We start from the raw sequence: 23,892 nt of genomic DNA on the forward strand, positions 1-23,892 counted from the left end.
TTTTGGCTTCACGGTACACAGGGTCCCTCTTTCTCCTTTCCCTGGGATGACGACTACCTTACCCGCTCCCCAAAGACAATGATTTCTTAGATCCACGAGGATCCCGTGTTCTACCAAGAAATCGGACCCGAGGATCCCTTTCCCATTCTCCACCTCCCACTTCATCAGTATACACCTCCACTTGGTGCGGAATGGTCCTAAATGAATGGAGAGGGGAATGGAATGGGCGCCAGCCTGTTCCTTGCCTGTGAAGCCCGACAGAATATATGGAACCCCGGTGGACAGAGGCGAAGTGGTGGGGTTATCTGCATGGATCACGGTGCACGATGCCCCCTTATCCAACAGATAGGTCCCTTTTACCTCCTCCACACATCATATCGCAGCGCACACAAGTAAATGGGCTGCGCCGGCTCTAGTCATTTGGGCACAGCGGTCGGGGTTTCGGGAACGACAAGACCGGTGGTGACAGCTATTTTCCCCTGCGTGATCATAAGAGACTGCATTTTCTCTAAAATTGATTCTATTGCAGCGGGATCCATAGCTGCACTGACTCCTTGTGCTGGGGCAGGAGCTACGGCTTGGGTTTTGGCTGGTGCTGGGGCAGCGGTCTGGGCTTGGGCTGCGGGAAATTTTCCCCTATTATCCTTCCACGGATTTCTACAGTCCTTGCGCCAATGTCCATCCTTCCCACACCCGTAGCAATTGAGCTTGGCTTGGGTAGGGCGATTCCCCTCCTGACGCCACTCCTCCTTGCTTGGGGCTGCGGGTTTTGCCTCATGCACCTTTCCCTTCTGGGGAGGTGTTTCCTGACCTCTGCAATTTTTATACGCAACATTGAGCTGGCGGAGCACCGTCTCCTCCGTGACACCGGGACCTTGGGGATCAAATCAAGATCTGGCTAGGGCCCGTATCTGTGGCAAGCTGTTGGTAACCAAGCAAGGGAGCCAATGAACCTGCTGTTCGCCGTTCATTGCAACCCGTTGAGGCATGCCCGGACAGCTGCGTCAATAGACTGGCCACAGCCTTTCTGCGAAAACCTTTGGGGGTTCTCCAGATAGCTGCACGGTCCCTTCCACACGGTCGAACGGACTACCGTCGTCCACTCCCATTACTTCTAAAACTTCCTCCCTGAGATCCGCATACCCTTTCCGTCCCCTCTTACTCTCATCTGAGAGGCACTGAAGGATTGTGCAATCCAGGGAGAAAAGCAACAGTTTCGCCTGTTCCTGTTCATCACAGTCATTAATGGCTGCTGTCTCCTCTATCTCCCTGAAATGAATCGAGGGATCTCCCTTTACTGTGAGTCATGCGAGGTGGCTCACCATGGACCTTAATTGCTGGGCAGCGTAGGGCACCATGAGCTGGTTCTGGTGGGGTCCGACATCGCCATTGGTGGCGTTCGGACCGAACCATGGTGCCGAGCAGGACACATTGGTGCCGGTCCCGGCTTTGCTACCAGTGGCTGTTCTTCCTCACATTCCACCTCGGCTACCTCCTCTTTTACCACCCCCTCCTTTTCCGGCCAAGTCTCACTATAGCTCGGCGGTGCTGAGGGCTTGGTGGCTGGTACCACAACTACTTCAGCTGGAATCGGTTGTTTCGATTCCTTTAAAAAGTCCATGTGACTGGCTTTCGGGCTGACGAGACACACCATGCCTTTTGCCTTAACCAGGGCCGTTCTTAGGTCCTCTGTGGTCTTTTGGCAGGGGCCGTGGTCTGTGCTCTCAAACCCGTGCTCGAGGGCTAGCTTGTAAGCTGCCTTAACCTCCACTACTCTCTGCTCCTGCGCTCTTAGCTGTTGTGCGAGGCGGGCGTTTTTCTCCCGGATCCTCGTTTCATTGATCTTTGCCTCAGTAACTTGGCACTCCAGGTACTCTATCCTAGCCTGATGTTGACTCGCTACCACTTGGCGTTCCTGATTCAGCGCGTGAAGCGCTGTGATGAGTTTTTCCCCACCCATGGCCTTTTCCTCTATCTCTGCTGCCTGGGTTGTGATCCTGGCTGCCTGTGCTGCAACGACTCGGTCCAAGACCTGGACTTGCTTCTTGTAACACATCAGCCACACTGCCTTCTCCACTGACTTCTTATGCTCTTTTCTCTCTGTCCACCTGATGGCTGCGTCCACCGGACGCCCATCCAGTAAGAGATCAGAAATCCACTGCTTAGTGAGATTTACCTTGCCAAAGACATAATCCGCTAACCTCTCATCCATTGCATTTCGTCCATTCAAACTTGGATCTAATACATTGCAATCCTGCTGCCAGAGTCCTGCCGCGGTCGCCATTTTCTGTAAGGGGTTTTAGATCGCCGAGGTTTCTCTCTAGAGGCCTCTCTCTCTTGCACAGTAAAACCTTGAGTGGTTCGACCCACTCGCCCCTTAGATTCTGTACTCTGGACTTTGGGGCAGGAACTACAATGTAGAGAAAACTCTTTTTGACCAAGTTTGATGAAACAAAATGAAATTTTATTGCATAAGGTATAAACAAATCAAATGCAAGCAAATAAGAGGGTACATGGGAGGGGAAAACACAAACAAATCATAACGACACAATACTAACTAAGGCAAAATACAGGCATATTATACTCTACAAAGATCATCATGAAATAGGGAAAGACACGGAACATCGAGGGACAACAACTCATGTTAATTATACCCTTAAATGTCCACCCCCTTAAACCTATCTAGATCTGATTATGAAGGGCCAGAAACATGCTCACCAATCCAACTAGGAAGTGCAAGGTTTTGATCCCTTCAGGCGTCCTGTCTCCTCGTGGACAGTGGAACCCCAGCGAGCTGCGCCACACCTCTCTCCTGAGGTGGGGGTCGGGGATTGTCGGCTGGACACCGGCTTCTTCTGTCGTTTTTCTTTGACCCACTCCGGCTCGGGAGAAGAGACAATGGCCTCCCGTTTCGTCAACGGCCCGGGGTTGATCGATGATCTCCCGATGTTTTACCCCGGGGCGGGACGCGAACTTAGAACTACCTTCTTGATGGCGGCTTGGTCTTCTTCTTCTTCCTCTCCGATGATGGAGAGGAGTCCCGTTGATCTTCTCCCAAAGCAGCTCCTCTTTACCCAGTTCAAAAGCTGGACAGGCTGAAAGCGCTCCAAGACTCCAAAAGCTGAAAAGCTGGAAAAACCCAACTCCATTCCTACCCGGTTGCCTCCCAATTATACTTCTCATCAGAAGCCTCTTTCTCCCGCCCAAAATCAGGTTAGTCTTTGTTTAACTTTTGGCGGGCTGGGAGCACAGCGGGGTAGTTATTATATTTTAAAATACTTTGGGATGGCTGGTAAAGGGCCATCTCTGGTCTGGAATGACCTTCATTGTTTTAATGTCCTGTTGATGTCTTTATCGGGTCCTTGGTGCGTTCTTTATGAATAAGGAACTGTTCCCTTTTGTCTGGGTCAACACTTAGATGGCCTTTATCTACAGGCCGATCTTGACTGGATCTGCATCCAATCTATATGTATATGTGGGTGTCTGGTTTCGTTCTCTCAGAAACGGCTTCCAGAACTTACTTTGGGCTGAATCCACAAAGCTGTCTGAGGACTGCAGGAACCATTTTAAAGTGTCCCAATAAGTTGGTCACGGGGTCTGGTGGCCATTTTGTATGCCCCTTTTTCCTGTTTTTTTTTTTAAAACAGTCTTTAAACTCATGGCCTCTTCTGCCATTCGACCCTTTATAATATAAAGTTCAATTTTGCGAATCCTACAATATCAAAGCTTGTTGCAATACATTACAATACACTCCACAAATCATATTGCAGATGAAAGCAGTACATGGTACTCTTTTTACACAAACAGGTACATTTTCATTACATATTTTAGAAGTCATACAGCCCGAGGGGGGGCCGAGATACATTCCAACACTTGTCAAAATACATTACATTACAATCCACCAATCGTATTATATATGGCATAATACACATGAATGCAGTACATGGTATTCTATTTACATCCACAGATTACAAGTACATTTACAGTTTACACACTTGTACATCATACGGCCCGAGGGGGGTTCTCTACTGGTTTCAGCCCCTCGGTGTACACTGGCGGGAGGGCCTGAAACTGTGGCCCTTCCCCATCGTGCCTTGGCGGCGGCTGCACCACCAACCTTTAGTGCGTCCCTCAGCACGTGCTCCTGGACCTTGGAATGTGCCAGTCTGCAACACTCGGCCGTGGACAACTCCTTGCTCTGGAAGACCAGCAAGTTTCGGGCAGACCAAAGGGCGTCTTTCACCGAGTTGATGATCTTCCAGCAGCAGTTCATGTTTGTCTCGGTGTGCGTCCCTGGGAACAGTCCGTAGAGCACAGAGTCCTGTGTTACCGAGCTGCTCGGGATGAACCTCGACAAAGACCACTGCATCTCTTTCCAGACCTTCTTTGCAAAGGCACATTCCAGAAGGAGATGGATGACGGTCTCATCCCAAGCGCAGCCTCCTCGCGGACAGCGTGCGGTGGAGCAGAGACGTCGGGAGTGCATGAAGGATCTGACTGGGAGGGCCCTTCTCACCACCAGCCAAGCTACGCCTTGGTGCTTGTTTGTGAGTTCTGGCGATGAGGCATTCTGCCAAATGACTTCGACAGTCTGCTCAGGGAACCATCCGAGAGGATCTACCATCTCCTTTTCCCGTAGGGTCTCGAGGACGTTACGTGCTGACCACTGCTTGACAGCCTTGTGGTCAAAGGTGTTTGCCGTGAAAAACTTTTCCACGAAGGACAGGTGGTCTGGCACGGTCCAACTGGATGGAGCGTTCCACAGCAGCGTCGCCAGGCCCATCCTTCGCAACACCGGGGACAGGTAGAACCTCAGCACGTAGTGACACTTGGTGTTTGCGTACCGAGGGTCTGTGCACAGTTTGATGCAGCCGCACACAAAGGTGGCCATCAGGATGAGGGCGACGTTTGGTACGTTCTTTCCCCCTTTCTCTGGAGATTTGTACATCGTGTCCCTCCGGACACGGTCCATTTTCGATCTCCAGATAAAGTGGAAGACGGCTCGGGTGACTGCGGCGGCGCAGGGTCGGGGTATGGGCCACACCTGCGCCACGTACAGCAGCACCGACAGCACTTCGCACCTGATGACCAGGTTCTTGCCCACGATCGACAGGGAGCGCTGCTCCCACATTCCCAGTTTCTGGCGTACCTTGGAGATACGCTCCTCCCAGTTTTTTGTGCAAGCCCCGGCCGCTCCGAACCATATTCCCAGCACCTTCAGGTAATCTGACCTGACGGTGAAGGGGACAAAGGATCGGTCGGCCCAGTTCCCAAAGAACATGGCCTCGCTTTTGCTGCGATTTACTTTCGCTCCCGAGGCCAGTTCAAATTGGTCGCAGATGCTCAGCAGTCTGCGGACCGACAGCGGGTCCGAGCAAAAGACAGCGACGTCGTCCATGTACAGGGAGGTCTTAACCCGAGTGCCTCCGCTGCCTGGGATCGTCACCCCCTCCTATGCTCGAATCCCTTCTGATGGACTGGGCAAAGGGTTCGATACAACACACGAACAAGACGGAGGAGAGAGGACAGCCCTGCCTGACTCCAGATTTGATCGGGAAGCTTTCTGATTCCCACCCGTTGATTAGAACTGCGCTACTGATGTCTGTGTAGAGCAGTTGGATCCAATTGCAGATTCCCTCCCCAAACCCCATTTTGGAGAGCACGTCCATCATGTACGTGTGTGATATTCTGTCGAAAGCCTTCTCCTGGTCCAAGCTGATTAAGCAGGTGTGCACCCCCCTGTCCCGCACGTAGGCGATCGTTTCTCTGAGTAGCGCGAGGCTATCAGAGATCTTCCTGCCGGGTACGGCACAGGTCTGATCCGGGTGGATCACCAGCTCCAGAGCAGACTTGACCCTGTTGGCGATGACCTTGGACAGAATCTTGTAGTCCACATTAAGCAGCGAAATGGGCCGCCAGTTTCTGATTTCTTCCCTCTCCCCCTTCTGCTTGTAGATGAGGGTGATGATGCCTTTCCTCATCGATTCTGACATGCTGCCAGCCAGAAGCATACCCCCGTACACTTCCAGCAGGTCTGGGCCCATCCAGTCCCACAGAGCCGAATACAACTCGACCGGTAGGCCGTCGCTTCCGGGAGTTTTCCTCGTCTCGAAGGACCGGACGGCCTTTGTCAGCTCGTCCAGAGTTAGCGGGTGATCCAGACTCTCCCGCTTGCTGTCGTCTAGCACCTCCGAGATAGACGACAGGAAAGACTGGGAGGCCGCGCTGTCTGTGGGCTTCGTGTCGTATAGCCCGGCATAAAAGGATTTGCTGATCCTTCGCATGTCAGGCTGCGAGGACGTCACAGAGCCGTCTTCCTCCTTCAGGCTGTGGATCACAGAGCTCCCTCTGTGTACCTTTTGGAAGAAGAAACGCGAGCACGTCTCGTCCTGCTCCACGGAGCGGACTCTGGAGCGGAAGATGATCTTGGAGGACTCTGAGGCATAGAGCGAGGCTTGCTGGCCCTTCACCTCTTGGAGTTCCTCCCCGACATTGACTCCCATCGACTGCAGCAGGAGCAGATTCTGCATGCTTTTCTGGAGTCGGGACATTTCCCTCTGTCCCTCTCTCGCCTTCTGAACACCTTTGAGGATGAAGAACCTCTTGATGTTCGGCTTGATCGTTTCCCACCAGTGCGCCGGGGAATCAAAGAGGGGTTTCACGGTTCTCCAACCTTTGTAATCCCTTTTGAGTTCCGCAATGTTTTCTGGGGTCAACAGTTTCACGTTCAGCTTCCATATGCCTCTGCCCACTTTATGGTCTTCCTGTGGGTGACAGTCGGCTAGTAAGAGGCAGTGGCCAGAGAAGAACAACGGCTTGACGTCGGTGGATCTGACCGAGAGTGTTTGGGACACAAACAGGAAGTCTATCCTGGAACGGACAGACCCGTCTGGCCTGGACCAGGTGTATCTGCGCGGCGCTCCGTCTGCAGGGTTGCTGAAGACGTCGTGCAGCTTGGCGTCTTTTACCGCTTCCATCAGGAGTCTGGACGTGGCGTCCAGTTTGCTGTCGGCTCTGCCGGATCGCCCAGCCGCATCGATGATGCAGTTGAAGTCACCGCCCAGAATAACCGGCCTGGACGTCGCCAGCAGCAGCGGTAGCTGCTGGAAAACAGCCAGCCGCTCGTTCTTGAGAGCCGGGACGTACACATTGATCAGCCTGAGCGGGGCGTTCTTGTACAGTACGTCTGCTACGAGGAGGCGGCCACCCACCACCTCCTTAACTTCGGTGATGGTGAAGTCACCTCCCCGCAGCAGAATACCCAGGCCGGAGGCACGGCAATCGTTGCCTCCTGACCAGATCGATTGGCCGTGGGGCCACCATCGCGACCACTGCCTGTAGTTGCTGAAGTGCGGTAGGCCGCACTCCTGCAGGAACAGTAGGTCGGCCTTGACCTTGGCAAGGTACCCCAAGGTGGAAACACATCGCGTCGTGCTTTTGATGCTACGCACGTTTATGCTTGCAATTTTTAAACCCATTTTAAAGTTTAAATAGAGTTCAGGTCCCATTTTAATAAGCAGTCCTTTATGCTGTTTCCATCCCTTGGGGCTGGACATGCATACACACAGTGTTAGAGAAAAACTGTACTTGCCCTGGGCTGAGGAACCCGCCCTGGTCTCTTGAGGGGTTGCTGTACCGGCAGGGGGATGACGGCGGTGAGAAGAAGTTTTCCTCATTCGTGGATGGTTCTTCCCTCAGCCTGTCGCCTGTGGTGTCGTGGCTCCCGGTTTCCCGGAGCAGGTGTGCATCGGTCGCTTCGTTGCTCCCGGTTTCCCGGAGCTGGGGTATGGTGGATGCTCCGCTGCTCCCGGTGGTCTGGAGCTGGGGAGCGTCGGGCACTTGGCCGCTCCCGGCGGTCTGGAGCTGGGGAGCGTCGGGCACTTGGCCGCTCCCGGCGGTCTGGATCTGGGGAGCGTCGGGCACTTGGCCGCTCCCGGCGGTCTGGAGCTGGGCTGCTTTGTGCCCTTCGTTGCTTCCGGTGTTCTGGGGCACGGTGATCACTCCTGTTTGTTTCTTTGCGCTCAGCCACTTTTTCTGTTGTTGGTGTCTGTTCTTTTCTTGCCCTTCCTCATCAGATGGGCAGCTGCTGGTGTTGCCCGTTTGGGGCGGGTGCCGCCTTTTCTCCACAAGCCTGGACTTTGGCGGCCTCTCTCTTCTCTGGGGGAGGCTTTTTTTCTTGTTCTTTCGTTTGACCTCCTGCCATTCTCCCGTTTGTTGTTCTCCTGCTGCCTCCTCTTCCATGGGCTCTGGCTGTTGGGGAGGAGGCTGCGTGCTGGTTGCCTGGGTTTGGTCGTTTCCAGTGAGGGCCTCTACGGTGGGAGCGGTGTTGGTCTCCTTTGAGGCGGCCTTATTGACAGGTCCTTTAATTGCCTGCGCATAGCTGCTGCTGCGCTTTGGGCAGGCCTTGTAGAGATGGCCTGTCTCCCCGCACAAGTTGCAGCACTTGCTCTCCTTGCAGTCCTTCGTCTGGTGGCCTTCCTGCTTGCAGTTGCGACAGATGGTGACAGTGCAGGTCGCCGCCACGTGCCCGGATCTCCCGCAGGTTCGACACACCCTGGGTTGTCCTGCGTACACCATGTAGCCCCGGCTTCCACCGATGGCGAAGCTGGAGGGGAGGTGCTGGATGGCTCCTTTGGCATCCACTTTCAGGGTTACTTTGATCTGGCGTTTGCTGGTCCAGATCCCAAACAGGTCATTGACGTCAACGCTGTTCCCGACGCTGTCGACGTATCTGCCGAGGAACGTCAGCACATCGACAACAGGGATGTGCGGGTTGTACATGTGTACAGTGACCATCCGGTTTCTTTGTGTTGGGAGAGTGAATAGAGGCTCGGCAGTCATAACTGAAAGCAGCGCTTCACTCTCCTTTTCCTTAACTGCCTGCAGAAATTTCAGGCATGCCGCGACGTTCCTGAAAGTCACATCGAAATGTCCACTGCCGGGGAAATCCTGCAGAGCGAAGATGTCCGCAACTTGGAATCCGCAGCATCCGGTCAAGATCCTCTTCACGAAAAGGGAGCGATCGATGGCCGATTGTCCCTCCACCTTCTTCACTGTGACTCGGACAGTGTTCCGAACTCCCTGTCTCGCTCCTCGGTTTGCTGCAATCTCGCTTGCAGGTCGCCCGTCGCTCCAGGCTCTCGAGCTCGCTGTTCCATTGGCCGCCGTCGCGCCTGCCAATCGCTGTCCGCCCCGGGCTGCCGAGCTCGCTGCTTGCTTGGCCCTCGTCTCACCTGCCAATCGCTCTCCGCCCTGGAGTCCCGGGCTCGCTTCCTCATTGGCCGCCGTCATGCCTGCCAATCGCTCTCCGCCCCGGCCTCCCGAGCTCGCTCCTTCGTTGGCTGCCCTCTCGCCTGCCGATCGCTCTCCGCTGCAGGCTCTCGACCTCGCTGCATGGTCGGCCGCCCCCTCGTCTGCTGCTCGCTCCTCGCTCCAGGCCCTCGAGTTCCCTTCTTGTGCGTCCGACACCTCGCGCTGCCGGTCGCTCTCCACTCCGGGCTCCCGAAATCGCTCCTCCTCCGGCGGCCTCAGTCTCTGCTCCCGATAGCTCTTTTCTCGGGTTTCCTCGCTCACTGCTCCATCAGTCGCCATCTATGCAGATCGCTCTGCTCTGATTGGATCAAGGCCGAAGCCAGTATGAAAATGCAGCCAAACCAGAAACACCAGTATCGTGACACAAGGTCAATTAGCATCAGAATCAAGCAGATACTACACTTGATCTTAGCCAAAAGGCCGAGAAGCGATAGCCTGTAAACTCCCGCCGACGCGCAAGTGTCCCTCGGCCTCTGTCTTCTCCGTCAATCTGGCCGCGGTCGGCCGAGCGCAGGTGCGACGGCGGGCCTGCAGCAAGAGAGCAATTTCGGCCAGGACTTACTTACTTGCAACCCAGACGAAAAGCCGTGCCCGTATGGCACCCCCTTCCCTTCGGCGGAGATGACGCCGTGAAAGCATTTGCATTTTGCGAGCAATTAACCAACCGGGCGGCGCGCAGGAGCGCGCCGGCAGGGCTTGCGGTGTCCCCTCCCCCCTCCTTTTCCAACGGGGGCGGGCGCAGTGGCTCAGAAATCCAACAGGGTGCAGCACGGTCCAGGTCAGCTGCAGAGCGGGAAAGGTGGCGAGGCCCCGCCCTGAAATCCAGGGCACGTCCCCATATGCAAATAAGAAAGAAAAACACAATTTTGACATGCAAACGCAGAGCGAAAAACACCCTCGAAGGCGGCTGCTTAGCCTGTGGCGCGGCCGGCCAGCGGGTGAAAAGTAAGGCGGCGGCGGCACGACAAGGGCGAGCCCGAGCGGCTCTACAAAGGAAAGACAGCACGGCTGAAAGTGGTGCGAAAACTTTTTCTGCTTTTGACTTTTGCGACTTCCCACCGCAAAGAGGGGAAGCTGCACCGCTCCCGGAAGCACTGCAATACCAAGTCGATGCGTGGAGTGGACGGAGCAAGCCCCTGTTCCATCTCCCTGTTCCAAAAATCAATTTAATATTTGGTACCCAGATAGGGGACGTATCCGATATTAAACTGATAAGAACAGATTTTTTTTTTTTCTTTTGATGGGAAAATACAAACTTTATTATAACATTTTAAAAAAGTGTTACATACATAACTTCTCAGAAGTTTTCAAATAGTTAAAACAATCTGTTTCCAGATGCACCATCATTGTAAAGACTAAACATTTTGTTTTCTCCAATGCACCGTACATGGCAGCATACAATGGCTGGGCTTAAACTGCTCAGAACAGATTTTTTTTTTATTTCAAAATATATACTTTATTCATAAAAATCTTTGTTCATGTACATGACAATGCAGTCCACATCTGGTGCAGTGCAAATTAACTTCAGCACATGGCACTCAATTTACAAATTACATTACATTTATCATTACATATATCAAAGCATGTTTCAATATATTACAATGCACTCCGCAAATCATATTACACATGAATGCAGTACATGGTACTTGCTTTACACAAACAGGTACATTTTCATTACATGTTTTATCAGTCATACAGCCCGAGGGGGGCCGAGATACATTCCAACACTTGGCAAAAAGCATTACATTACAATCCACCAATCGTATTACATATGGCTTAATAATACACATGAATGCAATACATGGTACTCTATTTACATCTACAGTTTACACACTTGTATGTCATACGGCCCGAGGGGGGGGTTTCCACTGGTTTCAGCCCCTCAGTGTACACTGGCGGGAGGGCCTTAAACTGTGGCCCTTCCCCATCGTGCCTTGGCGGCAGCAGCACCAACCTTTAGTGCGTCCCTCAGCACGTACTCCCGGACCTTGGAATGTGCCAATCTGCAACACTCGGCCGTGGACAACTCCTTGCTCTGGAAGACCAGCAAGTTTCGGGCAGACCAAAGGGCGTCTTTCACCGAGTTGATGATCTTCCAGCAGCAGTTGATGTTTGTCTCGGTGTGCGTCCCTGGGAACAGTCCGTAGAGCACAGAGTCCTGTGTTACCGAGCTGCTCGGGATGAACCTCGACAAAGACCACTGCATCTCTTTCCAGACCTTCTTTGCAAAGGCACATTCCAGAAGGAGATGGATGACGGTCTCGTCCCAAGCGCAGCCTCCTCGCGGACAGCGTGCGGTGGAGCAGAGACGTCGGGAGTGCATGAAGGATCTGACTGGGAGGGCCCTTCTCACCACCAGCCAAGCTACGCCTTGGTGCTTGTTTGTGAGTTCTGGCGATGAGGCATTCTGCCAAATGACTTCGACAGTCTGCTCAGGGAACCATCCGAGAGGATCTACCATCTCCTTTTCCCGTAGGGTCTCGAGGACGTTACGTGCTGACCACTGCTTGACAGCCTTGTGGTCAAAGGTGTTTGCCGTGAAAAACTTTTCCACGAAGGACAGGTGGTCTGGCACGGTCCAACTGGATGGAGCGTTCCACAGCAGCGTCGCCAGGCCCATCCTTCGCAACACCGGGGACAGGTAGAACCTCAGCACGTAGTGACACTTGGTGTTTGCGTACCGAGGGTCTGTGCACAGTTTGATGCAGCCGCACACAAAGGTGGCCATCAGGATGAGGGCGACGTTTGGTACGTTCTTTCCCCCTTTCTCTGGAGATTTGTACATCGTGTCCCTCCGGACACGGTCCATTTTCGATCTCCAGATAAAGTGGAAGACGGCTCGGGTGACTGCGGCGGCGCAGGGTCGGGGTATGGGCCACACCTGCGCCACGTACAGCAGCACCGACAGCACTTCGCACCTGATGACCAGGTTCTTGCCCACGATCGACAGGGAGCGCTGCTCCCACATTCCCAGTTTCTGGCGTACCTTGGAGATACGCTCCTCCCAGTTTTTTGTGCAAGCCCCGGCCGCTCCGAACCATATTCCCAGCACCTTCAGGTAATCTGACCTGACGGTGAAGGGGACAAAGGATCGGTCGGCCCAGTTCCCAAAGAACATGGCCTCGCTTTTGCTGCGATTTACTTTCGCTCCCGAGGCCAGTTCAAATTGGTCGCAGATGCTCAGCAGTCTGCGGACCGACAGCGGGTCCGAGCAAAAGACAGCGACGTCGTCCATGTACAGGGAGGTCTTAACCCGAGTGCCTCCGCTGCCTGGGATCGTCACCCCCTCCTATGCTCGAATCCCTTCTGATGGACTGGGCAAAGGGTTCGATACAACACACGAACAAGACGGAGGAGAGAGGACAGCCCTGCCTGACTCCAGATTTGATCGGGAAGCTTTCTGATTCCCACCCGTTGATTAGAACTGCGCTACTGATGTCTGTGTAGAGCAGTTGGATCCAATTGCAGATTCCCTCCCCAAACCCCATTTTGGAGAGCACGTCCATCATGTACGTGTGTGATATTCTGTCGAAAGCCTTCTCCTGGTCCAAGCTGATTAAGCAGGTGTGCACCCCCCTGTCCCGCACGTAGGCGATCGTTTCTCTGAGTAGCGCGAGGCTATCAGAGATCTTCCTGCCGGGTACGGCACAGGTCTGATCCGGGTGGATCACCAGCTCCAGAGCAGACTTGACCCTGTTGGCGATGACCTTGGACAGAATCTTGTAGTCCACATTAAGCAGCGAAATGGGCCGCCAGTTTCTGATTTCTTCCCTCTCCCCCTTCTGCTTGTAGATGAGGGTGATGATGCCTTTCCTCATCGATTCTGACATGCTGCCAGCCAGAAGCATACCCCCGTACACTTCCAGCAGGTCTGGGCCCATCCAGTCCCACAGAGCCGAATACAACTCGACCGGTAGGCCGTCGCTTCCGGGAGTTTTCCTCGTCTCGAAGGACCGGACGGCCTTTGTCAGCTCGTCCAGAGTTAGCGGGTGATCCAGACTCTCCCGCTTGCTGTCGTCTAGCACCTCCGAGATAGACGACAGGAAAGACTGGGAGGCCGCGCTGTCTGTGGGCTTCGTGTCGTATAGCCCGGCATAAAAGGATTTGCTGATCCTTCGCATGTCAGGCTGCGAGGACGTCACAGAGCCGTCTTCCTCCTTCAGGCTGTGGATCACAGAGCTCCCTCTGTGTACCTTTTGGAAGAAGAAACGCGAGCACGTCTCGTCCTGCTCCACGGAGCGGACTCTGGAGCGGAAGATGATCTTGGAGGACTTTGAGGCATAGAGCGAGGCTTGCTGGCCCTTCACCTCTTGGAGTTCCTCCCCGACATTGACTCCCATCGACTGCAGCAGGAGCAGATTCTGCATGCTTTTCTGGAGTCGGGACATTTCCCTCTGTCCCTCTCTCGCCTTCTGAACACCTTTGAGGATGAAGAACCTCTTGATGTTCGGCTTGATCGTTTCCCACCAGTGCGCCGGGGAATCAAAGAGGGGTTTCACGGTTCTCCAACCTTTGTAATCCCTTTTGAGTTCCTCAATGTTTTCTGGGGTCAACAGTTTCACGTTCAGCTTCCATATGCCTCTGCCCACTTTATGGTCTTCCTGTGGGTGACAGTCGGCTAGTAAGAGGCAGTGGTCAGAGAAGAACACCGGCTTGACGTCGGTGGATCTGACCGAGAGTGTTTGGGACACAAACAGGAAGTCTATCCTGGAACGGACAGACCCGTCTGGCCTGGACCAGGTGTATCTGCGCGGCGCTCCGTCTGCAGGGTTGCTGAAGACGTCGTGCAGCTTGGCGTCTTTTACCGCTTCCATCAGGAGTCTGGACGTGGCGTCCAGTTTGCTGTCGGCTCTGCCGGATCGCCCAGCCGCATCGATGATGCAGTTGAAGTCACCGCCCAGAATAACCGGCCTGGACGTCGCCAGCAGCAGCGGTAGCTGCTGGAAAACAGCCAGCCGCTCGTTCTTGAGAGCCGGGACGTACACATTGATCAGCCTGAGCGGGGCGTTCTTGTACAGTACGTCTGCTACGAGGAGGCGGCCACCCACCACCTCCTTAACTTCGGTGATGGTGAAGTCACCTCCCCACAGCAGAATACCCAGGCCGGAGGCACGGCAATCGTTGCCTCCTGACCAGATCGATTGGCCGTGGGGCCACCATCGCGACCACTGCCTGTAGTTGCTGAAGTGCGGTAGGCCGCACTCCTGCAGGAACAGTAGGTCGGCCTTGACCTTGGCAAGGTACCCCAAGGTGGAAACACATCGCGTCGTGCTTTTGATGCTACGCACGTTTATGCTTGCAATTTTTAAACCCATTTTAAAGTTTAAATAGAGTTCAGGTCCCATTTTAATAAGCAGTCCTTTATGCTGTTTCCATCCCTTGGGGCTGGACATGCATACACACAGTGTTAGAGAAAAACTGTACTTGCCCTGGGCTGAGGAACCCGCCCTGGTCTCTTGAGGGGTTGCTGTACCGGCAGGGGGATGACGGCGGTGAGAAGAAGTTTTCCTCATTCGTGGATGGTTCTTCCCTCAGCCTGTCGCCTGTGGTGTCGTGGCTCCCGGTTTCCCGGAGCAGGTGTGCATCGGTCGCTTCGTTGCTCCCGGTTTCCCGGAGCTGGGGTATGGTGGATGCTCCGCTGCTCCCGGTGGTCTGGAGCTGGGGAGCGTCGGGCACTTGGCCGCTCCCGGCGGTCTGGAGCTGGGGAGCGTCGGGCACTTGGCCGCTCCCGGCGGTCTGGATCTGGGGAGCGTCGGGCACTTGGCCGCTCCCGGCGGTCTGGAGCTGGGCTGCTTTGTGCCCTTCGTTGCTTCCGGTGTTCTGGGGCACGGTGATCACTCCTGTTTGTTTCTTTGCGCTCAGCCACTTTTTCTGTTGTTGGTGTCTGTTCTTTTCTTGCCCTTCCTCATCAGATGGGCAGCTGCTGGTGTTGCCCGTTTGGGGCGGGTGCCGCCTTTTCTCCACAAGCCTGGACTTTGGCGGCCTCTCTCTTCTCTGGGGGAGGCTTTTTTTCTTGTTCTTTCGTTTGACCTCCTGCCATTCTCCCGTTTGTTGTTCTCCTGCTGCCTCCTCTTCCATGGGCTCTGGCTGTTGGGGAGGAGGCTGCGTGCTGGTTGCCTGGGTTTGGTCGTTTCCAGTGAGGGCCTCTACGGTGGGAGCGGTGTTGGTCTCCTTTGAGGCGGCCTTATTGACAGGTCCTTTAATTGCCTGCGCATAGCTGCTGCTGCGCTTTGGGCAGGCCTTGTAGAGATGGCCTGTCTCCCCGCACAAGTTGCAGCACTTGCTCTCCTTGCAGTCCTTCGTCTGGTGGCCTTCCTGCTTGCAGTTGCGACAGATGGTGACAGTGCAGGTCGCCGCCACGTGCCCGGATCTCCCGCAGGTTCGACACACCCTGGGTTGTCCTGCGTACACCATGTAGCCCCGGCTTCCACCGATGGCGAAGCTGGAGGGGAGGTGCTGGATGGCTCCTTTGGCATCCACTTTCAGGGTTACTTTGATCTGGCGTTTGCTGGTCCAGATCCCAAACAGGTCATTGACGTCAACGCTGTTCCCGACGCTGTCGACGTATCTGCCGAGGAACGTCAGCACATCGACAACAGGGATGTGCGGGTTGTACATGTGTACAGTGACCATCCGGTTTCTTTGTGTTGGGAGAGTGAATAGAGGCTCGGCAGTCATAACTGAAAGCAGCGCTTCACTCTCCTTTTCCTTAACTGCCTGCAGAAATTTCAGGCATGCCGCGACGTTCCTGAAAATCACATCGAAATGTCCACTGCCGGGGAAATCCTGCAGAGCGAAGATGTCCGCAACTTGGAATCCGCAGCATCCGGTCAAGATCCTCTTCACGAAAAGGGAGCGATCGATGGCCGATTGTCCCTCCACCTTCTTCACTGTGACTCGGACAGTGTTCCGAACTCCCTGTCTCGCTCCTCGGTTTGCTGCAATCTCGCTTGCAGGTCGCCCGTCGCTCCAGGCTCTCGAGCTCGCTGTTCCATTGGCCGCCGTCGCGCCTGCCAATCGCTGTCCGCCCCGGGCTGCCGAGCTCGCTGCTTGCTTGGCCCTCGTCTCACCTGCCAATCGCTCTCCGCCCTGGAGTCCCGGGCTCGCTTCCTCATTGGCCGCCGTCATGCCTGCCAATCGCTCTCCGCCCCGGCCTCCCGAGCTCGCTCCTTCGTTGGCTGCCCTCTCGCCTGCCGATCGCTCTCCGCTGCAGGCTCTCGACCTCGCTGCATGGTCGGCCGCCCCCTCGTCTGCTGCTCGCTCCTCGCTCCAGGCCCTCGAGTTCCCTTCTTGTGCGTCCGACACCTCGCGCTGCCGGTCGCTCTCCACTCCGGGCTCCCGAAATCGCTCCTCCTCCGGCGGCCTCAGTCTCTGCTCCCGATAGCTCTTTTCTCGGGTTTCCTCGCTCACTGCTCCATCAGTCGCCATCTATGCAGATCGCTCTGCTCTGATTGGATCAAGGCCGAAGCCAGTATGAAAATGCAGCCAAACCAGAAACACCAGTATCGTGACACAAGGTCAATTAGCATCAGAATCAAGCAGATACTACACTTGATCTTAGCCAAAAGGCCGAGAAGCGATAGCCTGTAAACTCCCGCCGACGCGCAAGTGTCCCTCGGCCTCTGTCTTCTCCGTCAATCTGGCCGCGGTCGGCCGAGCGCAGGTGCGACGGCGGGCCTGCAGCAAGAGAGCAATTTCGGCCAGGACTTACTTACTTGCAACCCAGACGAAAAGCCGTGCCCGTATGGCACCCCCTTCCCTTCGGCGGAGATGACGCCGTGAAAGCATTTGCATTTTGCGAGCAATTAACCAACCGGGCGGCGCGCAGGAGCGCGCCGGCAGGGCTTGCGGTGTCCCCTCCCCCCTCCTTTTCCAACGGGGGCGGGCGCAGTGGCTCAGAAATCCAACAGGGTGCAGCACGGTCCAGGTCAGCTGCAGAGCGGGAAAGGTGGCGAGGCCCCACCCTGAAATCCAGGGCACGTCCCCATATGCAAATAAGAAAGAAAAACACAATTTTGACATGCAAACGCAGAGCGAAAAACACCCTCGAAGGCGGCTGCTTAGCCTGTGGCGCGGCCGGCCAGCGGGTGAAAAGTAAGGCGGCGGCGGCACGACAAGGGCGAGCCCGAGCGGCTCTACAAAGGAAAGACAGCACGGCTGAAAGTGGTGCGAAAACTTTTTCTGCTTTTGACTTTTGCGACTTCCCACCGCAAAGAGGGGAAGCTGCACCGCTCCCGGAAGCACTGCAATACCAAGTCGATGCGTGGAGTGGACGGAGCAAGCCCCTGTTCCATCTCCCTGTTCCAAAAATCAATTTAATATTTGGTACCCAGATAGGGGACGTATCCGATATTAAACTGATAAGAACAGATTTTTTTTTTTTCTTTTGATGGGAAAATACAAACTTTATTATAACATTTTAAAAAAGTGTTACATACATAACTTCTCAGAAGTTTTCAAATAGTTAAAACAATCTGTTTCCAGATGCACCATCATTGTAAAGACTAAACATTTTGTTTTCTCCAATGCACCGTACATGGCAGCATACAATGGCTGGGCTTAAACTGCTCAGAACAGATTTTTTTTTTATTTCAAAATATATACTTTATTCATAAAAATCTTTGTTCATGTACATGACAATGCAGTCCACATCTGGTGCAGTGCAAATTAACTTCAGCACATGGCACTCAATTTACAAATTACATTACATTTATCATTACATATATCAAAGCATGTTTCAATATATTACAATGCACTCCGCAAATCATATTACACATGAATGCAGTACATGGTACTTGCTTTACACAAACAGGTACATTTTCATTACATGTTTTATCAGTCATACAGCCCGAGGGGGGCCGAGATACATTCCAACACTTGGCAAAAAGCATTACATTACAATCCACCAATCGTATTACATATGGCTTAATAATACACATGAATGCAATACATGGTACTCTATTTACATCTACAGTTTACACACTTGTATGTCATACGGCCCGAGGGGGGGGTTTCCACTGGTTTCAGCCCCTCAGTGTACACTGGCGGGAGGGCCTTAAACTGTGGCCCTTCCCCATCGTGCCTTGGCGGCAGCAGCACCAACCTTTAGTGCGTCCCTCAGCACGTACTCCCGGACCTTGGAATGTGCCAATCTGCAACACTCGGCCGTGGACAACTCCTTGCTCTGGAAGACCAGCAAGTTTCGGGCAGACCAAAGGGCGTCTTTCACCGAGTTGATGATCTTCCAGCAGCAGTTCATGTTTGTCTCGGTGTGCGTCCCTGGGAACAGTCCGTAGAGCACAGAGTCCTGTGTTACCGAGCTGCTCGGGATGAACCTCGACAAAGACCACTGCATCTCTTTCCAGACCTTCTTTGCAAAGGCACATTCCAGAAGGAGATGGATGACGGTCTCGTCCCAAGCGCAGCCTCCTCGCGGACAGCGTGCGGTGGAGCAGAGACGTCGGGAGTGCATGAAGGATCTGACTGGGAGGGCCCTTCTCACCACCAGCCAAGCTACGCCTTGGTGCTTGTTTGTGAGTTCTGGCGATGAGGCATTCTGCCAAATGACTTCGACAGTCTGCTCAGGGAACCATCCGAGAGGATCTACCATCTCCTTTTCCCGTAGGGTCTCGAGGACGTTACGTGCTGACCACTGCTTGACAGCCTTGTGGTCAAAGGTGTTTGCCGTGAAAAACTTTTCCACGAAGGACAGGTGGTCTGGCACGGTCCAACTGGATGGAGCGTTCCACAGCAGCGTCGCCAGGCCCATCCTTCGCAACACCGGGGACAGGTAGAACCTCAGCACGTAGTGACACTTGGTGTTTGCGTACCGAGGGTCTGTGCACAGTTTGATGCAGCCGCACACAAAGGTGGCCATCAGGATGAGGGCGACGTTTGGTACGTTCTTTCCCCCTTTCTCTGGAGATTTGTACATCGTGTCCCTCCGGACACGGTCCATTTTCGATCTCCAGATAAAGTGGAAGACGGCTCGGGTGACTGCGGCGGCGCAGGGTCGGGGTATGGGCCACACCTGCGCCACGTACAGCAGCACCGACAGCACTTCGCACCTGATGACCAGGTTCTTGCCCACGATCGACAGGGAGCGCTGCTCCCACATTCCCAGTTTCTGGCGTACCTTGGAGATACGCTCCTCCCAGTTTTTTGTGCAAGCCCCGGCCGCTCCGAACCATATTCCCAGCACCTTCAGGTAATCTGACCTGACGGTGAAGGGGACAAAGGATCGGTCGGCCCAGTTCCCAAAGAACATGGCCTCGCTTTTGCTGCGATTTACTTTCGCTCCCGAGGCCAGTTCAAATTGGTCGCAGATGCTCAGCAGTCTGCGGACCGACAGCGGGTCCGAGCAAAAGACAGCGACGTCGTCCATGTACAGGGAGGTCTTAACCCGAGTGCCTCCGCTGCCTGGGATCGTCACCCCCTCCTATGCTCGAATCCCTTCTGATGGACTGGGCAAAGGGTTCGATACAACACACGAACAAGACGGAGGAGAGAGGACAGCCCTGCCTGACTCCAGATTTGATCGGGAAGCTTTCTGATTCCCACCCGTTGATTAGAACTGCGCTACTGATGTCTGTGTAGAGCAGTTGGATCCAATTGCAGATTCCCTCCCCAAACCCCATTTTGGAGAGCACGTCCATCATGTACGTGTGTGATATTCTGTCGAAAGCCTTCTCCTGGTCCAAGCTGATTAAGCAGGTGTGCACCCCCCTGTCCCGCACGTAGGCGATCGTTTCTCTGAGTAGCGCGAGGCTATCAGAGATCTTCCTGCCGGGTACGGCACAGGTCTGATCCGGGTGGATCACCAGCTCCAGAGCAGACTTGACCCTGTTGGCGATGACCTTGGACAGAATCTTGTAGTCCACATTAAGCAGCGAAATGGGCCGCCAGTTTCTGATTTCTTCCCTCTCCCCCTTCTGCTTGTAGATGAGGGTGATGATGCCTTTCCTCATCGATTCTGACATGCTGCCAGCCAGAAGCATACCCCCGTACACTTCCAGCAGGTCTGGGCCCATCCAGTCCCACAGAGCCGAATACAACTCGACCGGTAGGCCGTCGCTTCCGGGAGTTTTCCTCGTCTCGAAGGACCGGACGGCCTTTGTCAGCTCGTCCAGAGTTAGCGGGTGATCCAGACTCTCCCGCTTGCTGTCGTCTAGCACCTCCGAGATAGACGACAGGAAAGACTGGGAGGCCGCGCTGTCTGTGGGCTTCGTGTCGTATAGCCCGGCATAAAAGGATTTGCTGATCCTTCGCATGTCAGGCTGCGAGGACGTCACAGAGCCGTCTTCCTCCTTCAGGCTGTGGATCACAGAGCTCCCTCTGTGTACCTTTTGGAAGAAGAAACGCGAGCACGTCTCGTCCTGCTCCACGGAGCGGACTCTGGAGCGGAAGATGATCTTGGAGGACTCTGAGGCATAGAGCGAGGCTTGCTGGCCCTTCACCTCTTGGAGTTCCTCCCCGACATTGACTCCCATCGACTGCAGCAGGAGCAGATTCTGCATGCTTTTCTGGAGTCGGGACATTTCCCTCTGTCCCTCTCTCGCCTTCTGAACACCTTTGAGGATGAAGAACCTCTTGATGTTCGGCTTGATCGTTTCCCACCAGTGCGCCGGGGAATCAAAGAGGGGTTTCACGGTTCTCCAACCTTTGTAATCCCTTTTGAGTTCCTCAATGTTTTCTGGGGTCAACAGTTTCACGTTCAGCTTCCATATGCCTCTGCCCACTTTATGGTCTTCCTGTGGGTGACAGTCGGCTAGTAAGAGGCAGTGGCCAGAGAAGAACAACGGCTTGACGTCGGTGGATCTGACCGAGAGTGTTTGGGACACAAACAGGAAGTCTATCCTGGAACGGACAGACCCGTCTGGCCTGGACCAGGTGTATCTGCGCGGCGCTCCGTCTGCAGGGTTGCTGAAGACGTCGTGCAGCTTGGCGTCTTTTACCGCTTCCATCAGGAGTCTGGACGTGGCGTCCAGTTTGCTGTCGGCTCTGCCGGATCGCCCAGCCGCATCGATGATGCAGTTGAAGTCACCGCCCAGAATAACCGGCCTGGACGTCGCCAGCAGCAGCGGTAGCTGCTGGAAAACAGCCAGCCGCTCGTTCTTGAGAGCCGGGACGTACACATTGATCAGCCTGAGCGGGGCGTTCTTGTACAGTACGTCTGCTACGAGGAGGCGGCCACCCACCACCTCCTTAACTTCGGTGATGGTGAAGTCACCTCCCCGCAGCAGAATACCCAGGCCGGAGGCACGGCAATCGTTGCCTCCTGACCAGATCGATTGGCCGTGGGGCCACCATCGCGACCACTGCCTGTAGTTGCTGAAGTGCGGTAGGCCGCACTCCTGCAGGAACAGTAGGTCGGCCTTGACCTTGGCAAGGTACCCCAAGGTGGAAACACATCGCGTCGTGCTTTTGATGCTACGCACGTTTATGCTTGCAATTTTTAAACCCATTTTAAAGTTTAAATAGAGTTCAGGTCCCATTTTAATAAGCAGTCCTTTATGCTGTTTCCATCCCTTGGGGCTGGACATGCATACACACAGTGTTAGAGAAAAACTGTACTTGCCCTGGGCTGAGGAACCCGCCCTGGTCTCTTGAGGGGTTGCTGTACCGGCAGGGGGATGACGGCGGTGAGAAGAAGTTTTCCTCATTCGTGGATGGTTCTTCCCTCAGCCTGTCGCCTGTGGTGTCGTGGCTCCCGGTTTCCCGGAGCAGGTGTGCATCGGTCGCTTCGTTGCTCCCGGTTTCCCGGAGCTGGGGTATGGTGGATGCTCCGCTGCTCCCGGTGGTCTGGAGCTGGGGAGCGTCGGGCACTTGGCCGCTCCCGGCGGTCTGGAGCTGGGGAGCGTCGGGCACTTGGCCGCTCCCGGCGGTCTGGATCTGGGGAGCGTCGGGCACTTGGCCGCTCCCGGCGGTCTGGAGCTGGGCTGCTTTGTGCCCTTCGTTGCTTCCGGTGTTCTGGGGCACGGTGATCACTCCTGTTTGTTTCTTTGCGCTCAGCCACTTTTTCTGTTGTTGGTGTCTGTTCTTTTCTTGCCCTTCCTCATCAGATGGGCAGCTGCTGGTGTTGCCCGTTTGGGGCGGGTGCCGCCTTTTCTCCACAAGCCTGGACTTTGGCGGCCTCTCTCTTCTCTGGGGGAGGCTTTTTTTCTTGTTCTTTCGTTTGACCTCCTGCCATTCTCCCGTTTGTTGTTCTCCTGCTGCCTCCTCTTCCATGGGCTCTGGCTGTTGGGGAGGAGGCTGCGTGCTGGTTGCCTGGGTTTGGTCGTTTCCAGTGAGGGCCTCTACGGTGGGAGCGGTGTTGGTCTCCTTTGAGGCGGCCTTATTGACAGGTCCTTTAATTGCCTGCGCATAGCTGCTGCTGCGCTTTGGGCAGGCCTTGTAGAGATGGCCTGTCTCCCCGCACAAGTTGCAGCACTTGCTCTCCTTGCAGTCCTTCGTCTGGTGGCCTTCCTGCTTGCAGTTGCGACAGATGGTGACAGTGCAGGTCGCCGCCACGTGCCCGGATCTCCCGCAGGTTCGACACACCCTGGGTTGTCCTGCGTACACCATGTAGCCCCGGCTTCCACCGATGGCGAAGCTGGAGGGGAGGTGCTGGATGGCTCCTTTGGCATCCACTTTCAGGGTTACTTTGATCTGGCGTTTGCTGGTCCAGATCCCAAACAGGTCATTGACGTCAACGCTGTTCCCGACGCTGTCGACGTATCTGCCGAGGAACGTCAGCACATCGACAACAGGGATGTGCGGGTTGTACATGTGTACAGTGACCATCCGGTTTCTTTGTGTTGGGAGAGTGAATAGAGGCTCGGCAGTCATAACTGAAAGCAGCGCTTCACTCTCCTTTTCCTTAACTGCCTGCAGAAATTTCAGGCATGCCGCGACGTTCCTGAAAGTCACATCGAAATGTCCACTGCCGGGGAAATCCTGCAGAGCGAAGATGTCCGCAACTTGGAATCCGCAGCATCCGGTCAAGATCCTCTTCACGAAAAGGGAGCGATCGATGGCCGATTGTCCCTCCACCTTCTTCACTGTGACTCGGACAGTGTTCCGAACTCCCTGTCTCGCTCCTCGGTTTGCTGCAATCTCGCTTGCAGGTCGCCCGTCGCTCCAGGCTCTCGAGCTCGCTGTTCCATTGGCCGCCGTCGCGCCTGCCAATCGCTGTCCGCCCCGGGCTGCCGAGCTCGCTGCTTGCTTGGCCCTCGTCTCACCTGCCAATCGCTCTCCGCCCTGGAGTCCCGGGCTCGCTTCCTCATTGGCCGCCGTCATGCCTGCCAATCGCTCTCCGCCCCGGCCTCCCGAGCTCGCTCCTTCGTTGGCTGCCCTCTCGCCTGCCGATCGCTCTCCGCTGCAGGCTCTCGACCTCGCTGCATGGTCGGCCGCCCCCTCGTCTGCTGCTCGCTCCTCGCTCCAGGCCCTCGAGTTCCCTTCTCGTGCGTCCGACACCTCGCGCTGCCGGTCGCTCTCCACTCCGGGCTCCCGAAATCGCTCCTCCTCCGGCGGCCTCAGTCTCTGCTCCCGATAGCTCTTTTCTCGGGTTTCCTCGCTCACTGCTCCATCAGTCGCCATCTA

The 23,892-nt window shown here is 55.0% G+C and overlaps 2 protein-coding genes and 7 pseudogenes across 2 annotated transcripts; all 9 read right to left on the bottom strand.

The window, feature by feature from the left end:
• Window positions 1-5,452: 5,452 nt before the first annotated feature.
• LOC147099047 (uncharacterized) lies at window positions 5,453-9,591 on the bottom strand (annotated as a pseudogene).
• An 18-nt stretch (window positions 9,592-9,609) lies between these two features.
• Window positions 9,610-9,744, bottom strand: LOC147099048 (U2 spliceosomal RNA; annotated as a pseudogene).
• A 637-nt stretch (window positions 9,745-10,381) lies between these two features.
• LOC147099049 (U2 spliceosomal RNA) lies at window positions 10,382-10,595 on the bottom strand (annotated as a pseudogene).
• A 623-nt stretch (window positions 10,596-11,218) lies between these two features.
• On the bottom strand, window positions 11,219-11,932 carry LOC147099050 (uncharacterized). Its single transcript, XM_085969271.1, has one exon. It carries the CDS (start codon window positions 11,930-11,932, stop codon window positions 11,219-11,221), a length of 714 nt encoding a protein of 237 aa, XP_085825397.1.
• Window positions 11,933-12,601: 669 nt separating this feature from the next.
• LOC147099051 (uncharacterized) lies at window positions 12,602-16,740 on the bottom strand (annotated as a pseudogene).
• An 18-nt stretch (window positions 16,741-16,758) lies between these two features.
• Window positions 16,759-16,893, bottom strand: LOC147099052 (U2 spliceosomal RNA; annotated as a pseudogene).
• Window positions 16,894-17,530: 637 nt separating this feature from the next.
• Window positions 17,531-17,744, bottom strand: LOC147099053 (U2 spliceosomal RNA; annotated as a pseudogene).
• A 623-nt stretch (window positions 17,745-18,367) lies between these two features.
• LOC147099054 (uncharacterized) lies at window positions 18,368-19,081 on the bottom strand. The gene has a single exon (XM_085969272.1). The coding sequence runs from the start codon at window positions 19,079-19,081 to the stop codon at window positions 18,368-18,370; it is 714 nt and encodes a 237-aa protein (XP_085825398.1).
• Window positions 19,082-19,750: 669 nt separating this feature from the next.
• Window positions 19,751-23,889, bottom strand: LOC147099055 (uncharacterized; annotated as a pseudogene).
• Window positions 23,890-23,892: the final 3 nt, after the last annotated feature.

This window comes from Somniosus microcephalus, chromosome 28 (genome assembly GCF_052327205.1).
Source record: "Somniosus microcephalus isolate GS21.2 chromosome 28, FLI_Smic_1.0, whole genome shotgun sequence".
NCBI lineage: Eukaryota > Metazoa > Chordata > Chondrichthyes > Squaliformes > Somniosidae > Somniosus > Somniosus microcephalus.